General features: G+C 34.2%; 2 protein-coding genes across 5 annotated transcripts in view; both read left to right on the forward strand.

Moving 5' to 3' along the window:
* The window catches only part of LOC136031263 (uncharacterized), a 437,122-nt gene that overhangs the window by 155,954 nt on the left and 256,335 nt on the right, over window positions 1–24,833 (forward strand). The gene's annotated exons all lie outside the window — the stretch shown is intronic.
* Window positions 1–24,833, forward strand: part of LOC136031264 (lachesin-like) — a 113,857-nt gene that overhangs the window by 45,124 nt on the left and 43,900 nt on the right. For all 4 annotated transcript variants that reach the window (XM_065710695.1, XM_065710693.1, XM_065710692.1 and 1 more), the window contains one exon: window positions 11,374–11,563. In XM_065710695.1, coding sequence (XP_065566767.1) covers window positions 11,374–11,563 — 190 coding nt within the window. The remainder of the gene's footprint in view (window positions 1–11,373; window positions 11,564–24,833) is intronic.

The following is a 24,833-nucleotide window of genomic DNA, read 5'->3' on the forward strand; positions in this document are numbered from 1 at the left end:
TTCAGACGAACCAATATTGTTTTTCTTTTTATTACGAATTGGGACATTTTAGACCTAAGGAATTTCGATTGTAATTTTCATATCCCCCCCAAAAACAAATCTAGTGCGAGATCCATGCTTCTAACTATTTATTTTCTGTGCGCAATACAGTTCCTTTCGACAAAAACCTTACGAGTGTGAGTTTCAAGCCTTAAAAATAAAAGAAAAAACAACAAAAACTATTCTCTTTTTTTGGGAGGGAAGGGGGGTGGAACTAATATTTTTTTGTGCATTCGGCTCGTTTTGATTCATGAATTAAGGACTTGAGAACATAAGTTTTGAGGCAATCAGAAAAAAAGTTTTTTTCTTCCCATAATTAAGGGATTCACAGCTCTATTTCAAACTATTAGGGGACAGCAAGTTTTGTGGCACATTTCAGAGCCCCTAAGTAGTTTTCCTTCCCCCCCCCACACCCATTTTTTTTTCTCCTTAGCTTAGGCAACAATCCTTGGGCTCCATATTTGGTCTTCATATTTGGGTTCCTAACTAAAGAAAGCTCTTTTCCTGGCCCTTTTTTTCAGGGGAATCAAATTTTCTTTTCTTTGGGTTTTCTTTTGTATTGGGAACCACAATAGCCAAAGAACTAGAAGGCGGAAATCTCAAGGCGGTTGGGAAAAATAGTCCTTTTGGGGCCAAAATTTTGGTGGCCGAAAACCATTTTTTTTTAATGTTAGGGTCCCCTTGGCCCAAGGATTTGCAGTTTTAGGTTTCAGTCGGTTCAGAAAAAAGTTTGTATATCATTTCCGGCCCCCTTTGGCCCCGTTTCGGAGGAACCTCATATTTTGCTTTGCAATTTGGTTCTCTTGGCTCGAAATACTAAAGGATAGAATACAGGGCTGAAAAAGTTTCCGGCCTTTTATTGGACCAAACAAAAACAAACATGTTCTGCACATTAGGTTCCCCTTGGTCCAAGGACAAGTGGTTGTAATTATGAAAATGATCAGGAACACAATATATTTTGTCCAATTTGTGGGCCCCCCAACGCTTTCCCCTTCCAACAAAACTTTCCTTTTAGTAATGTGGGCCCAGTTAGTAATCTCTTAAAGTTTTGACACAATCAGACAGCCAAAATCGGATATCCTTCCTTTTTTCCATATTTAAAAACCTTCTATAAACTATTGGTAAATTTTATAATTTACAGCCCTTGTTCGAGAATCTAAGGGGTCCTAATATTCCAGGAGCCATATGTATTGGACTTTCCGACAATTTTTAACTAAATTTGTATTGCAAAATGTCATCCAATATAATGGGAAGTTTCTGGGTGGTGGTGGTGGCAGCTATTGAAAAGGGGCATGGGAGGGGGTCATGTTGTACTCGAATGACTTTCCACCCCCTGAAAAAGGCACTAGGACATTCAATTTCCAATCAAACGAACCCCCTTCGAAGTTTCTGCAATGACACTTTTCATAAAGAGCCCTAATTTTATTGATATTTCGAGTTTAGTAATATAGGGACTAATAAGTAATATAAGTAACATAAGGTCGTAATAGACGTCGGTGTCTAAGAAGCTGCTTTAACAGAAGTTCAAAATGAGGTCACTTCAAAGTTCTTTTAGCTAAGGTGGATTCGTCGATTGGTAACGTTTTTCTCTTTAAAAGCTAGGGACCCTTACACTTTTCTTTTTAAGAGAGATTATCCTAATTAATCAACCCCGAGAGTCGAATTTTTGACTCTCAGGGTGAGATTATTCGGCTCCATCTTATTGGAGCTGGCCCTTTTGAGTTTTGGGAGCACGTGCCCTATTCAGCTTTCTTTAATATAGACCTTTTTGCTCTTATTTTACCTTAGCATACATTTTTGGAGTCATGGAGATAGAGGGTACCTTACAATATCATATAGGGATATAGGAGACACCTCGTGATATCGCAATAGAACATAGGATGTGCCCAATCCCCTTTCGAGGTTTGAGAGCACACGCCCTATTTAAATTTCGTCACTTTACACCTTTTTTGCGTATATTATACCCTAAAAAACATATTTTAAGTCACTGAAATAGAAGGCATCAGACGACATTGTATAGGAATATAGAAGACTTCTCATGGCATAGCCTAAGGCCATAGGATACACCTTGCCCATCTCAGGGCTCTTTTGGGGTTGGGAGTACGCAACCTATTCGGCTTTCTTTAATTTAAGACTTTTTGCTTATATTTTGCCTTAGCGTACGAGTTTTTAAGTCATGGATATAAGGGCCCCTCACGACACTGCATAACAAGAGAGGATTGTGCCCATCAACATTGCATAAGGATGTTGGATGTGCCTCACCCATCTTGGGCCCTGCCGTGCCATTCAACTTTATTTAATTCGCACTTTTTTCTAATTTCTTAGCTTAGTCTATTTTCGATATTTTTCGGACTGGATAGGTGAGATTATATCCCTCTATGTCAGGGTCCTTCTACCCTTTTGGGCTGACCATGCTGCTAAACTTTGTTTAATTTGCGCCATTTTTACTTGTATTTTACTATTGACCAGCTTTTCAGCATTTTGTTTTTCCGTTTGTGAGTTTATTTTTATCCGTATCTACCTCCCGCTGCTCCACAATATATCCTCCTACAATCACTAAAAAATAACCAAGGTAAGTCTGCGAACCAAGATTAGAATATTGGAAGCTACAGTAATTACAGGGGTTAACTACAGTTCTGAAGCATGGGTGCTCCGAAAAAGGAACGAAGATTTGCTATATGTTTTCTAGAGAAATTGCCTGCGGATTATTCTGTGTACCCGACTGACTAACCATATTTCAAAAAGTAGGCTGTATGAAAAGTGTGGTTCAATCCTGCTTTCTAGGGCTATAGTGAGAGAAAGTTTGAAATGGGTAGGGCAGGTTCTGCGGATGGAGGATGACAGATTACCGAAGATTGTCCTTTTCGGCCAACTGTCTAGGGCTGAGCGGAAAGCAGGTCGTCCGCGGTTGGGGTGAGAGGATGTGGTGTAAAGAGGGAATAATTGAATAGAAAAGGACGGAGGAGGAGTGTGCATAGCTGTATTGGCCTCAGGCGACTATATACTGTATAAACCCAAACAGATGGGAAATTTGCATGTATCTGGCTTTGCACACACGAGAATAATTTTTGTCAATCTATTAAACATTAAAATATCTTTTCTTACGCTTAATCAATCGTCAACAGAGTTGTAAATGTGCAAAACGAAACTAATGATTGCGCCGATGAAAGCCGTACATGTTTCTATGTCAGCTGTGAAAACGTTGTGCCCTCAATTAATTAAGTGTGGTTTTCTGACAAGTGCAGAGGGGAGATTGAAAAGTAGGCCCAGTGTGGCAATTCTTTTAAAAACAAATTATCATTGGGTGATTTAGCTTCCTGTCAGAAACTGTAACAATCCAAATGACGGGAAAAAATGTTATCTCAATGGTGACTGTAAAATTGTCTGGCTTCATTGATATTCGTTTAGGTTGGTTTCTCGATTGTTTTTGATATCTTCCAGCAAGTTAAGAATTGACCAAAAGTCTCAAAGGAACCCTACATCCCTGGTAAAGGGACATAAATTATACAAATGGTCAATAGTTTACAGATAGATTTTATAATGGAATAAATGGGCAAGGTCGATCTTGGGTCTCCTATCGACTGGACGCTCTCATGCATCGCTCCCTTGGCCAAGAGAAACACAGATTTCTTTTGGAATGGAAAGAGAGCCGAGCAGGTATGTGCACAGGAGTTTTTTTCTGAGGGGCCATTAATATAATTTTTTATTTGTTAATTCTACGAAAAAGTGCAAAGATATTTGAAAGAACTTATGACTTTGTGGGACCAAGCCTGAGGTCTGGGGTATATTTCTTGCGTTTGGGGGTCCAGAAGTGGGCCAAAAATCTTTTTGTCCTTGATACGTTTAAATTGTTAAAGCCTAGGTCCTTGTGCTAAGAGGAATTAGAGATGAAAAAAATAATAAGGAATTGGTGTAGGAATCCACTGAAATGTGGTCAAAAAGAGCCAAAGAATTTTTGGGTTGGGTCAAAACTTTGATCCTTAAGTTTTTGGGCTAAGTGGATTCTAAGGTAGAAGGAAAAATGGGGAAAAAACTTACTCTTCGAAAAACGCGCCTGATCTAGAGTCAAAACTGTATTTTTTTTTATGAACGGCTTGAAGTCCCTGGGCCAAGTGAACCCCAAATGTACAGAAAGAATTGTAATTTGGGAGGGCTTCCAAACATGTTGCCTGAAAAAGGAGCACTTTTCTTTCAATCAGCTTGGAACTTACATAGATAAGTCCTTGGTTCATCGCGATCCCAATGTAACAAATATAATTAAAAACTAAGATTCAGTTTAAACATGCCCTGAAAGTTTCAACTTAAGGTCCTCAGCCGTTCTTTAAGATATTGCAGATACACTTTTTTTTTTAGTAAACTCGATGCACATATATTTCTTTTGATATGGCTCAACATACACCTCAAGAATCCTGAAATATCACCATATTACCTGTAGTCTTTTCAGACGCATTCAGAAACAAACATTTCCTCCTTTCCGAATGATGATTCCTACATGCGATTAATAGGTAAAGCGCATTATTTATTATTATCCATGCTCCAGGGTTCTGGGGGATATGGCATCTCCGGAGGTATAGTTTTCAGACCCTTTGAAAATTTTGAACAGAATGGTCTTTCAATATCTCCACCAGTGTTAAGGGGAGGGGGTATTTAAAAAGGACAAGGGGACTTGTTACATTCCGACTACTCTTCAACATCTTCCTTGATGTAAACTGTATGTTTTAACCTATTACAATCAATCGCTCTTTGGATATACTTGATACGTCCTTTCGACAACCAACATGCACAATCTTGCACAAATTGTGATTTTATCTTGTTCGACATTCCTGTCAAGATTTTAATTAAAGTTTTACCTTTGTTAAGTTGATTTGGAGACCCAGAATCAAACATGAACTTTTTTCCCAATAAAAACCATTATTTGTAAACAATGGCCAATTGGCACAATTTATACCCCTTAACCAGGGACTTCTGGGGGGTTATGTTTAACCCCGAAATTATAATTATTTGACATTTTGAACAAAAAGGTAATTTCAGAATTTTTCTCGGATATCTTTGGGGAAAAAAGGCGTGGAAGGGAGGCTGTTCACCTTCCGATCATTTTTTACTCGTAAAAAGAGCACTAGAACTTCCGATTTCAAAGCAATTCAGCCCCGCTCGAAGTTTATACGACCAAACTTTTCATATGAAGTTGCTATCGGAAAAACAAAAATAATAATAACAATATGCTGAAGCCTTATAACTGTTGAGATAATAAAAACTCATTACTTTTTTTTCATTTCCTTGATTTCACATCGAAATTTAATGGAAATATACAAGTTAAAAAGCGTTTTTTAACTTTTGCTGCTTTATTTTGAATACGTGAATTCATAAATAAATCTTTTAAGACGTTTGAACCCTTAAACCAAACTCTTTCATTCCGACTAAATTGAAAATTCTAGTGTCATTACAAAGGTGTGATTAAGGACTAACTTTTATTGTATGGAGACTATGATATTACCTGTATAATATATTGAAATTTTTACATAGGAAAGATTTTCACGGATTTAGCTTCATTTTGCGCTATCTATTAGAAAAAAAAACCTTTAAAATTTTTTTTAGAAATTTAAAGAGCCATGTTTCAAACTAGAATTATCAGAATATTAGTCATATAGTAATTAAAACTGAAAACAAAAAGAAATTTATATAAATAGATAAAACAAACATGATAATGATAGTGAAGTAAAACCTAAGAAGAACAGAAAAGACAAAAAATATCAAGGGGCCTACTGTTCGCTTAAAGCTTCCAAGGGCTAGAGTAGCATTTGTGCTTTAAAACAGTTCATACTTCAGCCAGCGTGTTTTATGTTTATATTAACATCAGCAGCAAAAAAAAAGAAAAGAAAAATTCAAACGAAAACAAAAAGAAAACTACCTCGAATAAGAGGGGTCTGTTATTAATGGCTTGTCTCCGTTTTTTTTTTTTTTGTTAGCAATCGAATTCACAATACTAAAGAACGGTAGAGGAAATTTCCTTGGAATAGTGACATTTCAGAATCTCACTTCAATTATATTATCTTAAAAGGACATGAGTTTTTATTATAAATTAAATAAAAAACAGGTTTTTTTTAACTGAAAGTAAGGAGCGACATTCAAACCTATAACGTGCAGAAATTACCCCGTATATGAAAGGGGCTGTTCCCTCCTCAACGCCCCGCTTTTTACGCTAAAGTTTGACTTTTTCTCTCAACTCTACTTTTTAAAACAGTAAAACTTTGGCGTACAGAGCAGGGCGTTGAAGAGGGAACATCCCCTTTCATATACGGGGTGGTTTCTGCTCGTTTTAAGTTTTAATGTCGCTCCTTACTTTCAGTTAAAAAAAACTTGTTTTTTTATTTAATTTGTGAACGTTTTTAGCTAATCCATGTTTTGATTTCGGCTCTCCGCAGATGAATAATTAAAGCCAAATTTGTATATTTATTTATTTAGCTAAATGGCTTTCCCATAGTTTTAATCGAACGATTTTGAGAAAAAAGAAGGGGGGAGGCCCAGTTGCCCTCCAATTTTTTGGGTACTTAAAAAGGCAACTAGAACTTTTAATTTTTTACGAACGTTTTCATTAGTAAAAGATATACGTAACTTACGAATTAACTTACGTAACGAACTTCTATATTCGTATGTTTTTATTACGTATATGAGAGGGTTCGCCCACTCGTCGATACCTTGCTCTTTACACTAAAGCTTAAATTTTGTCCCTATTCCTTAAGCCTTATTCCTGAATCACAAAGGCCGTAGAATAAAAAGTTGAGATTACTAAAAATACTTTAGCGTAAACAGTGAGGTATTAGGAGGAGGTGAACCCCTTATATGCTTAATATTTTCTGTTCGTTTTAAGTTCTAATGCTACTTTTTACTTTCAGTTGAAAAAACTTTTTCATATGTATTTTTTTTAAATAATGCTAGAAAATGCTGCGCCCCCTTCATGGAAATCTTCTTCCCCCATGACAAATTCCTCCATGAAAAGTTTCCCCTACATAACCCCCCTCTCACCAACCCTCCTCCCAACCAAAAAATCCCCCTGAAAACGTCTGCACAATTCCCAATAACCATTACTATATGCAAACACTGGTCAAAGTTTGTAACTTGCAGTCCTTCCCAAGGGGACTGGGGGGAGTAAGTCGTCTCAAAGACATAGTTATAAGGTTTTTCGACTATGTTTAATAAAATGGCTATCTCAGAATTTTGATCCGGCGACTTTGGGGAAAAAATGAGCGTGGGAGGGGGCTTAGGTGCCCGCCAATTTTTTTGGTCACTTAAAAAGGGCACTAGAACTTTTGATTTCCGTTCGAATGAGCCCTATGGCAAAATTCTGGGATCACTGGGTCGATGCGATCACCCCTGGGAAAAAGAAAAAAAACAGAAAAACAAACAAACGAACAAATAAACACGCATCCGCGATTTGTCTTCTGGCAAAATTACAAAATTCCACTTTTTTGTAGACAGGAGCTTAGAACTTGCACAGTAGGGTTCTCTGATACGATGAATCTGATGGTGCGATTTTCGTTAAGATTCTATGACTTTTAGGGGGTGTTTCCCCCTATTTTCTAAAATAGGGCAAATTTTCTCAGGCTCGTAACTTTTGATGGGTATGACTAAACTATATGTAGTAGTAGAACAATTTTATTAGAAATAAACATTTCTTAATCAATAGCACAACATAAGCGAAGCTTGCGAGGCTGTGCTAAATTCAAAGAAAATAAAGAGACAATATGGAGAATAAGAAAATATGGAGAATGAGACCATATACCGAAATAAACAAAAAAAAAAAAAAAAAAAAACAAAAAAAACATAAACAATACACTCCCTTGCGTGACCCCAAGACAACAACAAAAAAACAAAAAAAATACATAAACATTACAAACGAATAAGCTATGTAAAATTTATTTTAGTTAATCTGTTTCAAAAGCATACCTACCGAGCAACTCCACACGTAAATCAGACTTAAACTGGTCAAGGCTACCTATTTCCTTGATATCTATACTCAGTTTATTCCAAAGTTTTGAAGCTCTGTAAATAAGTGAAAAAGAAGACCTACTTGAAACTAATCGAGGAACCTCAGTATCACCTCGTATCCGAGTAATGTGGTGGTTTATTTGAAGCCATGTACAAATTCTGCTCATTGCTGCATTTATCGTTGACATGAGCAGTTCTTCTGTAGGGGCAACACACACCAAGGTTGTATCATCAGCGAATAAGGGCATAGTAAGCTGAGTCTTACTCGGACCATTGTCAATATGAAACTTATATATTTAAAATTAGCATTAAAACGCAATTCTTTTGATGTAACTATTTTTTTGAAAATTCCGTTTCTTAGAGTTTTGGTTACTATTGAGCCGGGTCGCTTCTTACTACAATTCGTTACCACGAACTGTTTGATTTCCCTTTTAGTTCTTTTCATTCAAAAAAAAAAAATTACTTTCTAAATGAAAACCTTCGAAGAAAGCTGGTAAATTTGAAACAAAGTTTTTAGTTTATTGAAGAAATATTTTAAACTTGTGAATCAATAATGATTCATCAATTGATTGCCTATACATTGGAAAAATCAATTTGGACTGAAGAAAGTATTGTCGAATATCCCTGTACATCAGACGTATGAAACTAGATCGGTTATTTTAAATATAATGACTACAATAAGGAATTAATTCTTTGAAAATAGAGCAATTTAGATGAAATTTAAACGGCTTGTATATCGCTTCTAAAGTCCGGGATAAGTTTTGTTTTTCTTAGTGTACGACTCAAATGGGGTGCAATGAGCAAGAGTAATATATATTTTTTACTTTCACTTTTCCCCCCTTGAAGATTTTATTTTACAATAATTTTTCCTTAATAATTTTCTTCTTCATTATATGGTAATTACCATCTTTGAAGCGGTTCAAACTCCTCTGAAAGTATTATAAGGATGGTTTCAGTCCCTCTCATATTCAGGATAAATTCAAAATTTATATTAAAAACTAACAAAGATTTAAAATAAACAAGTTTATTCAAATAAAATTAAGAATGACACATGGAAACCACATGTTTTAGACGCGTCTTTTGATTTACATCTTTTTGAATAGGAGGACCTTGGCACCCGATAATGCTTGTATGCCGATGGTTCTAGTAATTACCATCTTTGAAACGGTTCAAACTCCTCTTAAAGTATTTTAAAGATGGTATTCAAGAAACCACTTCTCCTGAGAGATCGTTTTACATGTTAAAACGATTCCCTGATGAAGGCATTTGAAAGATATTACAAACGATATCTCTTAAAAAAAGTAATCGCTAAGTGAGGTAACAATGAGTTACTCTCGTCACTTCAAGTCCAAAGTGTCTTTTGGAATTCCTTGTATATTTACATTATTTGTTGTTTATTATCTATGATCTCTAATTTTTTGATGCTTTGATTAGTGTTCAGCTCACTTTGCTTAATATTTAAGCCCTTCCTTTTTAGTTTGTATATTATACTAGTTGTACACCTAGTTGGTGGGGGATCTTCGCGCCCCCCCAAGCCCCCCCGCGCGCGTAAGTCGTTACGCGCCATATTAGTTATGCGCCATTGTAGTTGTGTCCCTGTGCCCCACCTGTGATATATATATATATATATATATATATATATATATATATATATATATATATATATATATATATATATATATATATATATATATATATAGATATGTATGTATATACATATATATATAGATATATATATATATATATATATATATATATATATATATATATATATATATATATATATATATATATATATATATATATATATATATATATATAATATATATATATATATATATATATATATATATATATATATATATATATATATATATATATATATATATATATATATATATATATATATATATATATATATATATATATATTTTAACTACGTAAAACTTGCGAATATACAACATTCTTGGCTGTCCCATTGTCTGTGCACATAAATAGATTGTCAGGTTTACCGACTCTTGAACATGCAACATATAATTGTCCATGGGAAAAACAATCTGTATTCAGATCTAGTCTTCATTATTCTAATGATTGCCCTTGAGCTTTGTTGTTGGTGATTGCTAATCGAACATTCCCTGTGTCCCCGTGGTCATTTATATATCCCCCTGTGCCCCCCGGCGTCCCCGTTGTAGTTGTTTCCCTGTGTCCCGGTCGACAAACATGACGTCAGTCAACACACAAACCTGACGTCACTCGACACACAGACACACAGACAACTTATTTGTATATATATAGATAGATAGATGTCTCGGTGTCCCGGTCGTCATTTGTGTCCCGATGTCCCGTTCTGTAATTTCGTCAGTCGACAAATATGACGTCAGTCGACACAAAAACATGACGTCACTCGACACACAGACAACTTATTTATATATATATATAGATTTTCAGCAACCCATGGTTTTAGTGTTTCAACTTTAGATTAAAAATTTCCCCCCATTCCATAGCTGAAATTCAGTCTCATTTATCTATGAAATTACATTTTGTTATTTTTGATATATATATTGTGTTATTTTTCGATTGAAACATACCTCAAAGATATGTGGTAGTTGGAAAAATATTCCTATTACTTAAGATAGTTTATATCATTCTCTAAGATAAACTTCTAAGTAATATATGATGGTTACAACAGTAACTGCAACCTAGTAAAGGACGAACAACTGCACACAGTAGCTAAAAAAACAAAAAAAAACAAACAAACAAAAAACGCGTAAAGAAAACTGGTGAGAAAAAAAATTGCCATTTACAGGTGACCAGAAATGGTAATTATTATAGTAACTAGTGTTAATTATAAAATGCTATTTCAAAAACAGATTTTGGGAATATCGAGAATATTCCTATTATTTAAAAAAGTTTATATCGTTGTCTAAGATAAACTTCTAAGTAATATATGATGGTTGTAACAGTAACTGCAACCTAGTTATGGACGAACAACTGTACACAATACGTAAAAAAAAAGAATCTTGTAAAGAAAACTGGTTGGTAAGAAAAAATTACCATTTATATCTGATCTGAAATGGTAGTTACTATAATGACTAGTAATAATTTTAAAATGCTATTTCAAAAACGGATTTTGAAAATATCGAAAAATAGCCAGAAACCCCCTAAAAATGGTGTCGGATCGAAATAAATGTACACTACGAGAATTGCCAGGATACTATCTAAAACCAATTATTCTAAAGGTATAAGAATCTTATCCTTTCACTGAAAGTTGCATCTGTATGTTTGTCTCAAAAACATATATTTCGGAGGAAACATTAATTTTGACACAATTAATTACGGTTTTTGCAGACTGGACGTCTCAATGTCGTAGTTCCTCCCGATATATTTGCTGACGTTGGTGGAGAAGTGCTTATACCTGAAGGTGGGACTGCGAAACTAAGCTGTAAGGCTAAAGGATATCCTAAGCCTCAGGTTCAGTGGCGGAGGGAAGACGGAAAGGAAATTATTGTCAGAGGAGAGAATGGCATTAAAAAGAAAGGTAAGTTGTAAGCAATTACCTTAGTAGTTTCTTAAGTCTCGATGGACTGATTACGAAGTAAAAGGTTATTCCCTTTCACTTTACATCAGGACTGATTAAATATTTTGTTACATCTATAAGAAGAGATAGTTGTGCTGCTTCTACTAAAGTCATGTTTGCTTTTGCCGTTGCGGGTGTTGCTTCAAACTTGTGGCATTGATAATAACTTCACGTGCTTCTCATCAATCACTTCACGGAACCCCTTAGAATTATAATTTTTTTCTTATAATTTTATTCTTCATTGTGTTGCAAGAGTAAAACTTTGGTTTTGTCGCGTTTTTTTTTCTTAGCACCCCGATTTCAGCTTATTCCTAGAAAGTGGTAAGGGTCTCACCTCTGCAGTTCTTATGGAAAGTGAGGACCTTAGGCTGGATTGATAAATATGACTTTGTATTTTGGAAAGTTTCTTAGAACTCTTGCTAGGGGCCAAAAAGGATGGTTTTTGCTTGATGGTTTTCTGTTCGTGATTTGAGCTGACTTTATCATTCGGTTTTTCGCCCTTACGATTGCGGTAGATAAATAGTATCAGATATGCCTCTTGAACTTTAAAAGTTATCTCATTGTCAAAAAATTAGAGTTTATCCTTTTTTCTTTTCTAATTAATGACGTTAGAAAAATTGGCCTACGGAAAAAAGGCAACTTTTGAACTAAGACAGATAGATTTTTTTTTGACGGCAGTCGATACCTCTTGATGAGCTGATCAAAGTATATGTCACCAATTTTTTGGAAGAAAAATTCCTACATGAGATATACCAGCTCGAAAGTCTAAAGGGGTTGACAACTTCAGTAGTAAGGTACACACTGAAACCAAAAATAGGCCGATACAGAAATGGTATCAGATGTGCCTCTTAAACTAAAAGTTCTCTCAGTGTTAAAGAAATTAGAGTTTATCTTTACTCCTTTCTAAATGATGACGTTAGAAACTTGGCCTACGGCAAAAAAGTCAATTTTTGAACTAAGATAGATAGATTTTTTTAGACGTCAGTCGATAGCTCTTGATGAGCTGATCGAAGTACATGTCATCCATTTTTTGATAGAAAAATTCCTTCATGAGATATAGCAGTTTGAAAGTTTAAAGGAGTTGATAACTTCAGTAGTAAAGTACACACTGAAACCAAAAATAGGCCGATACCAAATGTAACATATATAGGAGAGTTTTAAGCAACCGTCAGCTGTTAGCTCATAATCATCTTCCGCAATAAGGGGTTCGCATTTTTTGCTAGTTTGTGTATCTATTATTTGTTTCCAGTGTATTTGACGGAAAGACCACTTTGGTTCCAGTGGTAAGACATGCAGGGGACTTGTAAGTAATAATCGGCTGATAGACTACAATCATCATCAGCGATGAGGAGTTTGCAACTTTTGCTAGCTGCAATGAGGGTTTGCAACTTTTGCGAGTTGGCGTACCAAGTATTTATTTTAAGATCATTCCAGATTAGCATATTCAGCGTTTAATCGAAGCGAGGAAACAAAACCAAAGTGTCCCTCTCGCAACACTTTACTCGGCGAAGCCAAACAAAGGTTGCCGCGACATCTTACGTTGCCCATGCAACGTAGATCTAGTTTGGTCTTCTTTCTTCTTAAGGATATTTCTGTACCCAATGTACTCGATCTATCCAGTTCATAGCTAGGAACGTATGCTTTCTTGTCACTCAGTTCTCTTCAAGCAATTACTCTGGGAAACATCTATGAAATTCTTCTCTTCTTTAATGTGTGTCCATTTTTGTGTTACACTCACCTTGGCTGCCCGGGACTTTTTATACCGGGAATATCTAGACGATTATAATCAAGCCCTTTGTTCTCTAGGTTGAATCACTTTGTCTTAAGGATACTATTATATAAAAAAAACAAGTTTTTTCAACTGAAAGTAAGGAGCACCATTAAAGCTTAAAACAAACAAAACTATTCGGTATATGAACAGCGTTGTCCCCTCCTAAACGCCCCACTCTTTACGCTAAAGTTTGACTCTTTCTAACAACTCTACTTTTTAAAGTAATAAAAAACTTTAGGGTAAAGAGTGAGGTGTTGAGGAGGGGAGAACCCCTTTGGAGTAACTTCTGTTTGTTTTAAGTTTCAATGTCGCTCCTTATTTTCAGTTGAAAAAACTTGTTTTCTTTTAATTTCTAAACGTTTTTACATTAATGCATGTTTTGATTTTGGCTCACCGCAGATGAATAATAAATAGAAAATTTGCAAATTTTTTTTTTTTTTGCTAAATGGCTTTCTTATAGTTTTGATCAGACGATTTTGATTAAAAAAATGGGGTGGGGAAGGAGGCCTAGTTGCCCTCCGATTTTTAGTTACTTAAAAAGGCAACTAGAACTATTATTATTTTTTTTAAAGAACGTTTTATAGTAATAAATATACTTAACTTACGAATTAACTTATGTAACGAAGTTTTATATTTCTATTATTTATATGAGGGGGTACATCCCCTCGTCAATACCTCGCTCTTTACGCTAGTTTGTCCAATTCATTAAGAATGACCCCTGATTCAAGAAGGCCATAGAATAAATAACTAAAATTACTAAAAATACTTTAGCGTAAAGAGAGAAGTATTTAGGAGGAGACGAACTCCCTTATCTACGCAATAATTTCTGTTGGTTTTAAATTTTAATGCTTCTCCTTACTTCGAATTGAAAAAAAACTTTCTTTATTTTTTTCTCATTGTTTTTTTATTAAATAATGCTAGAAAATCCTGCATCCCCTTCACAGAAATTCTCTTCCTTCATGATAAATTCCTCCATGGAAAGATCCTCCTACTTAGTCCCCTCTCCCCTCCCCCAATGTGAATAAGTCTGCCTGAAACGTATGTATACTTCCCAATAACAATTACTATACGCAAACACTGGTCAAAGCTTGTAACTTACAGCGCCTCCCCCAGGGACTGTGGGGGATTAAGTTGCCCCCAAAGACATAGATATTAGGTTTTTCAACTATGCTGGACAAAATGGCTATCTCAAAATTTTAATCCGGTGACTTTGGGAAAAAAAGAGCGTGGTAGGAGGCCTAGGTGTCCTCTAATTTTTCGGTCACTTAAAAAAGGCACTAAAGCTTTTAGTTCCGTTTAAATGAGCCATTGCGCGACAATCTAGGACCACTGGGTCGATACGATCACCCCTGGAAAAAAAGAAAGAAAGAAAAAAAAAAACAAAAAAAAACAAAAAAACACGTATCCATGATCTGTCTTTTGGCAAAAAATATAAAATTCCACATTTTTGTAGATTGGAGCTTGAAACTTTTACAATACAGTATCCTGGTACGCTGAATCTGATGATGTGATTTTCGTTAAGATTCTATGACTTTTATGGGGTGTTTCCCCCTATTTTCTAAAATTAGACAAATTTTCTCAAGCTCGTAACTTTTGATGAGTAAGACAAAACTTGATGAAACTTATATATTTAAAATCAGCATGAAAATACAATTCTTTTGATGTAACTATTGGTATCAAAATTCTGTTTTTTAGAGCTTCAGTAAATATTCAGCCGGGTCGCTCCTTACTACAGTTCGTTACCACGAACTGTTTGATTTCCTTTATCCTAAAACATAGCTATGGCATTCCCTAATTATTTTTTAATTTAATCAAATAGTAGTCACAAGGTCTTCCGTCGTAAACATATTAGTGGCTATCTTTATTTTCATGTTGATCTGACATCTGATGCTGCTGAAAAAACTGAACTATGACAACCCCCCTCCACTCGAAAAATGAGCTGACCCCTATTCTTATTTCTGTCTTCCCGATTGAATTCCGACTACATCCTGTACAAATTTAAGAGGACACCATATAAAATTTACACCACTAAAAAATTATTTAACTTGTTTCCTCAACTAACCATCATTTCCTTAACTGGAAATCATTTGATATGTGTATTATATAAATCCCAGTCCATTTCTCCCTTTTTGTTTTCCCTTGTGTTCATAGATTCTCAAAAAAGGTATTTTCTACATTTTAAACACTTTTAAGAGGAAGCTTTTTAAAAACTTTTTTATCACATTTATTATTTTTATTTACGATGAATTTATGACATTCAAAGAGATACTTCAAAAATCAAAACACTTTCGGACCGGTCAACTGAAGAGATTGAAGATGCATGGAATGTGGAACATTGTATATTGGTGAAAGATTCTTCTAGAGAACCAGAATGCTTATGTGTATATTTTTCAGAATTTAATTAGATCTTTATAAACTTTTATACTGGATTATCAATCCGTGTCTTATTTTTGACTTTATTATGCTGGGACTTGTGAGGAGAATAAATGTCAGAATTATATTTATATTCTACGAAGTGGAATCTGACATTGTGACGGCATAATTTTAAAATGTTAATTTGTTTTATGTACATTCTTACTGTTTTCCGAAGGCTGAGGGGTTGACTTAAGGAATTAATATTGACGATAGTTTTTTTTTTACCTTTGGCAGACATTCAGATGCATTGCATTTTCCCAAACTATTTATTTTGATGAAAACTAAATCTCTTTATAGTATTTGCTTTGTCGAAAGCGAAATTGATGTTAACTAGTAGCGTAACGAACAGGACCGAAGCGATTAGGGAAGAAATAAATGCATAAAAAAACTAAAAACAAAAATCCGGATGTTTGGGAGCAAAAAAAAGAATAAAAGAGGGGCATATAGTATAAAACTAGCGTTTAGGGACCCCGGTGTTTATTTTTTGGAAGTTCCATTTCCTTTTCTTCCCTCCATCTAAACCACTTTTATCTTTTAGTCAATAGATTTTCAAGGAAACAAAAATGAAATTACTTTTTTTGAATGGCAAATTGTTCTTTTTCCAGTTTGTCAACTTTTGTCTGTTTTCTCATACTCATAATATTCCCCTATTCTTCGATGGAACAATAGTGGTTCCCTTTCTCAGCTGAAGATAAAAGATTGTGGCAAATTTTGCAGACGCAGTTCATCACTTTAGTCTTAGAATGTCTTTCCATCTTTAACAGAAAATTACTAGCCGCTGAATTTATTATGCGTTCTATTCGACCATTATTGAAGTTTCAACGATACTTTTGTTCTAAAATGTCTTTACAGGTCTACTAAGCCAGGGGTACCTGTGTGGGGTGGGCTAATCACCCTCTAGATTATATCACGCACCCTAAATTTTGAAAAATACCTTATTTTTTATTTTCAATGAAACAAATTGAAAAAAATCCTCCCTCTCCTTATTTTTGAGAATTGGCACCCTTGTAGTAAATTATTTGTTCTTAAGGTAGTAGTATCTAGGAAGGACGACGCAGCCGAGATTTGTTAAGGAATCTAGGTGGCTTCCTAATTTCATGTGCGTTTTCTATTTTCGGCCATAGGGGGGGGGGGGTTGGTTGTATATTCTGACCAGAACGTCAAAATAAGGAAAGTAAAAACACACATACTCTATGGAATATGCATGAATCCATAAGAACCGTAACAACCTTGAAGTTTGACGGGAGGCTCAACTAGAAGCCTCTTCTGTCCTGAATATTATTAATTAAAAAAAAAAAAACAACAAGGTTTTCCAAGAGAAACAAAAAGCGAAGTTAGAACTAAAAACGAACAAAATTTATTGCTTCATTGTCTATCTTGCATATATCAACAAAACTAGTACAATGAAACCAACTAGTTATGTTATTCTCTGTTTGTAAGAATATAGAAAACCAGAGCTTTACTTAAAACACATAATAGTATAGGAGTTTTTGTACAGTAAAAGCAAACAGATTAAGGACGTTTTTCACGGTATAAAAATAATTCATTTTAGGATTGTTGATTAATTTTGTTCGGATTAATTTGGTATAACTTCTGCATAATAGATCAGTCCAATAATTGTCTTTGTTTTGGTTCAGAAAAGGACTATCAGTAGATATAGTAGATAGTAGATAATTGTCTCTTGTTTTGGTTCAGAAAGGGACATATCATGATTAGTTAGTAGACAAGTTCGAAGTAAAGCCATCTTGATATTATTAGGACTATAGACTTTCTTTAGAATTTGTATCACAACTTAAAATTCTCTGTTGTATAGGGAGAAATAACTGGACTTCCAGAATTCTACTTATGGCTGATTTGATCTTCAATTTGAGCAATACTGAAGCGTATTTCCTACAATTTAAAATTGTATGTTGCTCACTATTGGTATTATCAAACAGTTCGCGGTAACAAACTTTAGTAAGGAGCGACCCGGCTCCTTACTAAACTCTAAACTAAACTCTAATTAACTAAAACTCTAAAAAACGGAATTTAGATACCATTAGTTAAATCAATTTTTTTAATGCTGATTGTAAATATATAAGTTTCATCAAGTTTAGTCTTACCCATCAAAAGTTACGAGCCTGAGAAAATTTGCCTTATTTTAGAAAATAGGCGGAAACGCCACCTAAAATTCATTGAATCTTAATGACAATCACACCATCAGATTCAGTGTATCAGAAAACCCTACTGTAGAAGTTTCAAACTCATATCTACAAAAATGTGGAATTTTGTATTTTTTGCTAGAAGACAGATCACGGATACGTCTTTATTTTTTATTTTTTGTTTTTTTTTCCAGGGGTGATTGTAGTGACCCAGTGTTGCTAGAATGTCGCAAGAGAGCTCATTCTAACGAAAATTTAAAGTTCTAGTGCCCTTTTAAGTGATCTGAAAAATTGGAGGGCACCTAGACCCCCTTCCGCGCTCATTTCTTCCCAAAGTCACCGGATAAAAATTTTGAGATATCCATTTTGTTCAGAATAGTCAAAAAATTTAATAACTATGGCTTTGGAGACGACTTAATACCGCACAGTTCCCGAGGGAGGGGCTGCAAGTTACAAGCTTTGATTATTGTTTACATATAGCAATGGTCAATGGGAAGTGTACAGACGCTTTCAGGGGAATTTTTCCGTGTTTGCGGGGGAGGGGGGTTCGGGTGTTATGTTGGAAGATCTTTCCAGGGACGGTTTATAATGAGGAAGAGAATTTCCATGATGGGGGTGCAGGATTTTCTAGCTTTATTTAAAAAAAAAACAATGAGAAAATAAATAAATAAAAGTTTTTCCAACTGAAAGTAAGGAGCAGTATTAAAAATTCAAACGAAAAGAAATTATTACGTATATAAGGAGGTTCATCTCCTCCTCAATGCCTTGCTCTTTACGCTAAAGTATTTTTAGTAGTTTCAACTATTGATTCTACGGCCTTTGTGATTCAGGGGTCATTCTTAAAGACTTGGGACAAAATTCAAGCTTTAGTGTAAATAGCGAGGTATTGACGAGGGGAGAACCCCCTCATATATGTAATAAAAATATACAAATATAGAAGTTGGTTACGTAAGTTACGTATACTTATTACTAATAAAAACATTAGTAAACAATAAAAAGTTCTAGTTGCCTTTTTAAGTAATCGAAAATTGCAGGGCAGCTAGACTTCCTCCCCCACCTCTTTTTTTATATCAATTCGTCCGATCAAAAAAGTTGGAGGGTCACAATGCCGAACTAGAGTCAAAAATATGAGAAAACCATTTAGCAAAAACAAAAAAGAAATGTGCAAATTTCGTTTTAATTATTCGTTTGCCATGAGCCGAAATTAAAACATGCATTAATTCAAAAGCGTTCAGAAATTAAATTAAAAATTTTTTTTTTTAGCTGCAGGTAAGGAGCGACATTAAAACTTAAACCGAACAGAAATTATTCCGTTTATGAAAGGGGTTGTCCCCTCTTCAACACCTCGGTCTTTACGCTAAAGTCTTGTATTGTTTTAAAAAGTTGTGAGAAAGAGTCAAACTTTAGCGTGAAGAGTGAAGCGTTGAGGAGGGGACAACCCCTTTCATATACGGACTAATTTCTGTTCATTTCAAGTTTTAATGTCGCTCTTTACTTACAGTTAAAAAAATGTTTTTTTATTTAATAGCTGGTGCGATCAAAAGGCTACTTGATAAATCAATTCAATATTTTTATATGCTGTTCAATGACTTAGCGGCTATTAAAAAGATATTTACTCTTATGCTCAGGTTTTAAGACAATTTTAATTGTATACTGAAAGTTACTGATATCACAGCTGGTTCAAGACTATGAAAGCTAATTAGATTAGTTTGTCTTTATCATGCACTGTAATCACATTTGACTCCTAAATCAATATTCTTGTTTTTATACTTGGCTTGTGTGTTTTTTGTAAAGCACTAGTTTTCTATAATCTTACAAACATAATAAGTTGGTTTATTTGCACTAGTTTTGTTGATATGTGTTAGATAGGCCGTGAAGCAATAATTTCTGTTTGTTTTAAGTTTCAACTTCACTTTTTTTTACCCATTTTTAATTTGAATCGAGACATACTGCTATGGTCATTATTTTTGGAAGGGGGGGGGGGTGGCAGTTCCGCCATGTCTGGAATAATTTCTAGTTGTTTTAAGTTTTAATGTCAATCCTTGCTTTCAGTTGAATAAGCTTATTTTTTATTTAATTCATGATCATATCTAATCTAGGGAAGATAAGACACACCTAGAGAATACTGAAGACACCCTCGACAGTTACAAAAAATTTAAGTTTCTCCATTTGGTTTCAGGAACGGTTATGGGTGTTAAGTTGAAACTTTCATGGAATGCTAAGGGGGATGTTTAACATATTCAAAAGAAACTCTATGTATCCAGGTTAACAGAATGGCATATGTTCAATATTTCAAGAACGGCTTGGAAATGGTATCAAATTAAACATTGAGATAGTTTGAAGGGGGATGTTAAACTTGAAGACACTATGTGTATCCCGGTTGTTAATGGGTATAGCTACAATATCTTGAGAATGGCTAAGACCATTGAGTTGAAAATTTCAAGAAATGTCAAATGGGATTTTGAGCTAAATCAAAAGACACCATATGCATTCTGGTTGTCAAATTAAGTTGAAACTTTCAGAGTTGAGGGGGATGTTGAACTTTTCAGGATACAACTATGTGCATCCCGTTTGTCAAAAGTGCGCAAATGCTATATCTGAAGATTGATTGGCTAATTGTGTTTAGTTGAAACTTTCAGGGGATGTTGAATTAAATCAAAGTTGCTATGTATACCAAGCTTGTTAAAATGGTGTGTGTAATATTTCAGGAACAGGTAAGGATTTTTATTTGAAAATCTTAGGAAATATTGAGGGGGATATCGAGCTCAATCACAAGATACTGTGTGTATCCTGGTTATCAGAAAGGCCTATCTGCAATATATAAGGAACGACGAACGGCACTTGAAATAAAAGAGATGTTGAAATAAAAGACACTAATATTTTATATTTTTAAGTCATATTTTTTCAAGTCATATTTTTATATTTTTATGGGATATTTTAATTTAAGTCGGGAAGCACAAAACTGGAGAAATTTTCGTTATATTAACCAATAACAATCATTTAAAAATTCTGAAAAAGAAGTTTTTCGAAGAAAACTAAACGTCTATATGAAACTTAAGACTAGCAGAAATAAATTACGTAGAACGACTAGAAATTGTCACTAAAGAATGAATGAAATCCAAAATGAACAGAAATTTAATAAACTAATCATTGCAAACATTAGGATAACAGAAACTAATATAGATTGATTTTAAACGAGTAAAAATTAAATTGAATATTCCAGCCAAACTTGAAAAATTTTATTACAAACAGGAATTTGTCTACTGCCCCTTTTCCGTCCCCTAAGCGTAAAAATCTGAAGCTCGTTGCGTCGTTTGCACTTTACTGAAAACAAATTGCATTGCAAATATTTTTTTTATATATTTACAACCTTGAAAAGCAAATATAAAAGCAAAATAAAACATTGAATCTCTGAGTTTCCTGGAATTAATATTATTATATATTAAGCATTCCGTTTATTTTCCTTAGTTCTTTCCATTCATCTTGTTTCTTGTTGGGATTTATGTTTTTATGGGTCATCGATGCTCTTAAAAGCAAAAGCACAGCGTTCAAGATACATATTGTTTTCAACAAAACGCAAATGACTAAATAGGTTTTGGACTTTTTCGGTTTTAGGAGAGAGGGAAGGGGGCAATAGCCAAACTCTTGTGTTGGTAATTTTGGTTTGTTTTTAATTTCTGTTTATGTGGGTGTCATTTATTCTTTAATATTAATTTTTTATCGTTTCGAGTTTGAATTATTATACGAATTTGTTTCTGCTGTTCTTAAATTTAATATGGCTCTTTACTTTCCTTTGGAAAACTTTTTATTAGAACTTTTTAAAATTAATATACAATAAGGACAACCCTTTGCAATATTAAGAAAATGGAAATATTTTCTGGCTAACAAATCTTTGGGAGCTCATTCAACACCCCCTCCCCCGCACACACACAATGGATGTACAGCGATTTGCATAAAAGCCATATGCACCATGGTTTTGGAGGGGGAAGTAGCCAAATTGCTGTTTGTAGTTATTTTTGTTCATTTTAAGTCTTATTTAGATATTCAATTTAATCACTACTCCTCTAAGATTTATCAATATCAGTGGCTGTTATCTTTAAGTTTGCTAAGATATTTTTTTCTGTTTGCTTTGGGTTTCATGTATTCTTCGTGAACAATTTCCGGTTGTTTTTGAGTTTGGACTGTAATAGAAAATTATTTCTGCTGGTCTAACGTTTAATATGGCACTTAACATTTCTTTGAAAAGCTTCTATTCATGGATTTTTTTTATTTAACCTATGAAAAGGGCAACCATTTGCAATATTCGGAGAATGTAATTATTTCCTGCATAAAGAAATTTTTTGGATCTCGTTCAACCCCCTACCACACATACACACTGGAAAATATGCAATGATATGCATAAAAACCATAAGCAGCATCACATTATGCCTGTGACAATAGCTTTTCATTGCATCAGGCAGATTGCATTAAGATTCCATTAAGGCTTTTAAAATTTTTTAGCTGAGTGGTCTTTTTCCTTTTTGGCAATTTTAGTTCTTACAATATATATTTTTATTTTCAAAAGTTAGGCACTGCCTGTCTTGTCTGCATTTACTTACAATTCGCTATCGTCGACAGTTTGATTGAAAATACGTCAACTTTCAGTTATAATAAGTAATTCATTCTACAAATTCTAAACAGTTATATTTGTCATTAAAATTTCAGATAACTTTACAAAATTTAGATTTTTGGAAGAACGTCTGAATACTTCCAAAACCCCTCGCTATGATGCTTTAACACATCAGCCTCTTTAAGCAGAAAAAGTAAAACGATTATTCCTTTTTCTACCATTTACAAGTCCAGCAAAAACAAATATTCCTCTTTCTTATTTTAGCCTCTGTGTAATTTATGTGGCAATATTATCGTCTAAAAGAGGTTCCCCAAGCTAGAACATCTGCAAATTATTTATGTTGTTTATTGGACTAGAGAGCAGAGACCTTGCAACTAATTTTTATCCGGCGACAAATTTCCCCAGAAAAGGAAAAATCCCTTATTTTAGTGTTCCTGTCGCTGTATATTGCTTAACTTTATTTAGTATGGAAATAAAATGATCTTAGGTGATATAGGTGTAGATTAGGAAGTGTAAGAATATTTCTAAGGATGAGAGAGTCTGAAATTACCCTTCCCAAATTTGGTTTCAGATTCTTGATCGCAACGGGGGGAACTGGTATCATATACACTAGATGTCGGTACTGGACCAAGTCCACGAGATGTTTTGTCCCAATCTGTTATCTCTGTGCACTTTCATCATAGGGCAACTCTACTCTAGTTGCATCTAATTTCATATTTTAGCCTTTATTTTAAATCAACTCCCAAAAGCAAGAAAAAAAATTAAAAAGATTTAAAGATATAGTATAGGATATTCTATACCACAGATTATGCCTATATTTTGAATTGAGGTTGAATATTCCAAAACTCCTTCTTTTCTTCATTCTTTTTATTTTTCATATTTTATCTTCTCCTCGTCAATTTTGCATGTGAGGGGAATTCTTTCCAGGGGAGTTTTCAGCGATGGATTTTTGCGAAGGGGGATTTTTTGGTAGGATTTTCACGGGGAAATCACCCGGAAACCATAAAATAAGAAGAACAGGGACACTAACAACAACTAGGGGACTATTAAAACAAATTATATTGAAATAAAAGTAGAATAAATCAATAAATTTACCCAAGAAATTCTTGAAACAGGACAGCATTTCATTATGACGGATATTCAATAAAAAAAAAACCCGATTTTTCAAGACTACAGCCGGAACCCTTTGCAAGCAAAAACAGAGCAAAATCAAAACACATTTCTATGGAGTTATCAAATGATTAGGAAAAACATGAGGTGTACACGAAAATTGCAAAAATTAAACGAAAAAACTTACGTTTGTACATAAGTTAGTAAGTAGACCTGCAAATACATTGAAAATTCTTAAAAACTAGTATCAATTATAAACTCACTTCGGGCTTTAAACCCCAAAAAAGTGAAGGTTCAAATCCTTAGTATATGGTAAGAATATAAGATAGGGAATAAACTATTTGAAAAAAAGGAATAAAAGATATTTAAAACAGGCGAAGGACCAGAATTCACCGTATATCTTACTTAAGAGGATTAGTAAATGTCCGCAACACCAGGCCAATCACTAGTCTGATAGCAATCATTTGATGTTATACAGTGGGTAACTAAAACAATAATTTTGCCTGAATATTTGCAGTCAGAGTCAGACATTGTGCCTGGGGGATGGAGTTGGAATCACCAGGATAATTTTTTCTGAGATGGGGATAAAAATACTTACAATTTGGTGTTTTCAGGAAAAGGACAAATATTTCTTTTTTCTCCGGCCCACTTAAAAGAGCAGACGCAATAGTTATTTTCTTTTTTATGCCTTTCATCGGACAGGCTCATTGGCGAGTAAAAAATAAACCGAATGGCAAAATGATTATTTCGTAATTTGAATTTGAATTAACTTATTTAAGGCTCTTATTGTTGTACAAGATTTTTTTTTTCATTGCTTCTCTAGGATTTGGCCTATACTAGCACTCCCATCGATGAAGTACACACTTTTAAATAACATTTGGAGGTGTGAAAAAATCAAAAATATGTTATTTAATATTATGCTAAGGCCTTTCTTATCGACCACCAGCTTCAAAATTGCCAAAATTGCCCTTTTTTGTCCCTTAGTCTGAGAATTCAGTTGTTCCTTTAAAATGAGTTGTTCCTTGTAGGCGAAGCAGTATTTGGGAAGGGGTGGGATCAGGATAGTATATTATTGTATGCGTGATTTATTAGAAAAAATCTTATCCTACCTTAAATATTTTCAAATATCTTATTTTCAGACACCTATCTATTATTATAGCCATTTCAGAACGCTGAATTTAATCA

The sequence above is a fragment of the Artemia franciscana genome, chromosome 9 (genome assembly GCF_032884065.1).
Source record: "Artemia franciscana chromosome 9, ASM3288406v1, whole genome shotgun sequence".
Lineage (NCBI taxonomy): Eukaryota > Metazoa > Arthropoda > Branchiopoda > Anostraca > Artemiidae > Artemia > Artemia franciscana.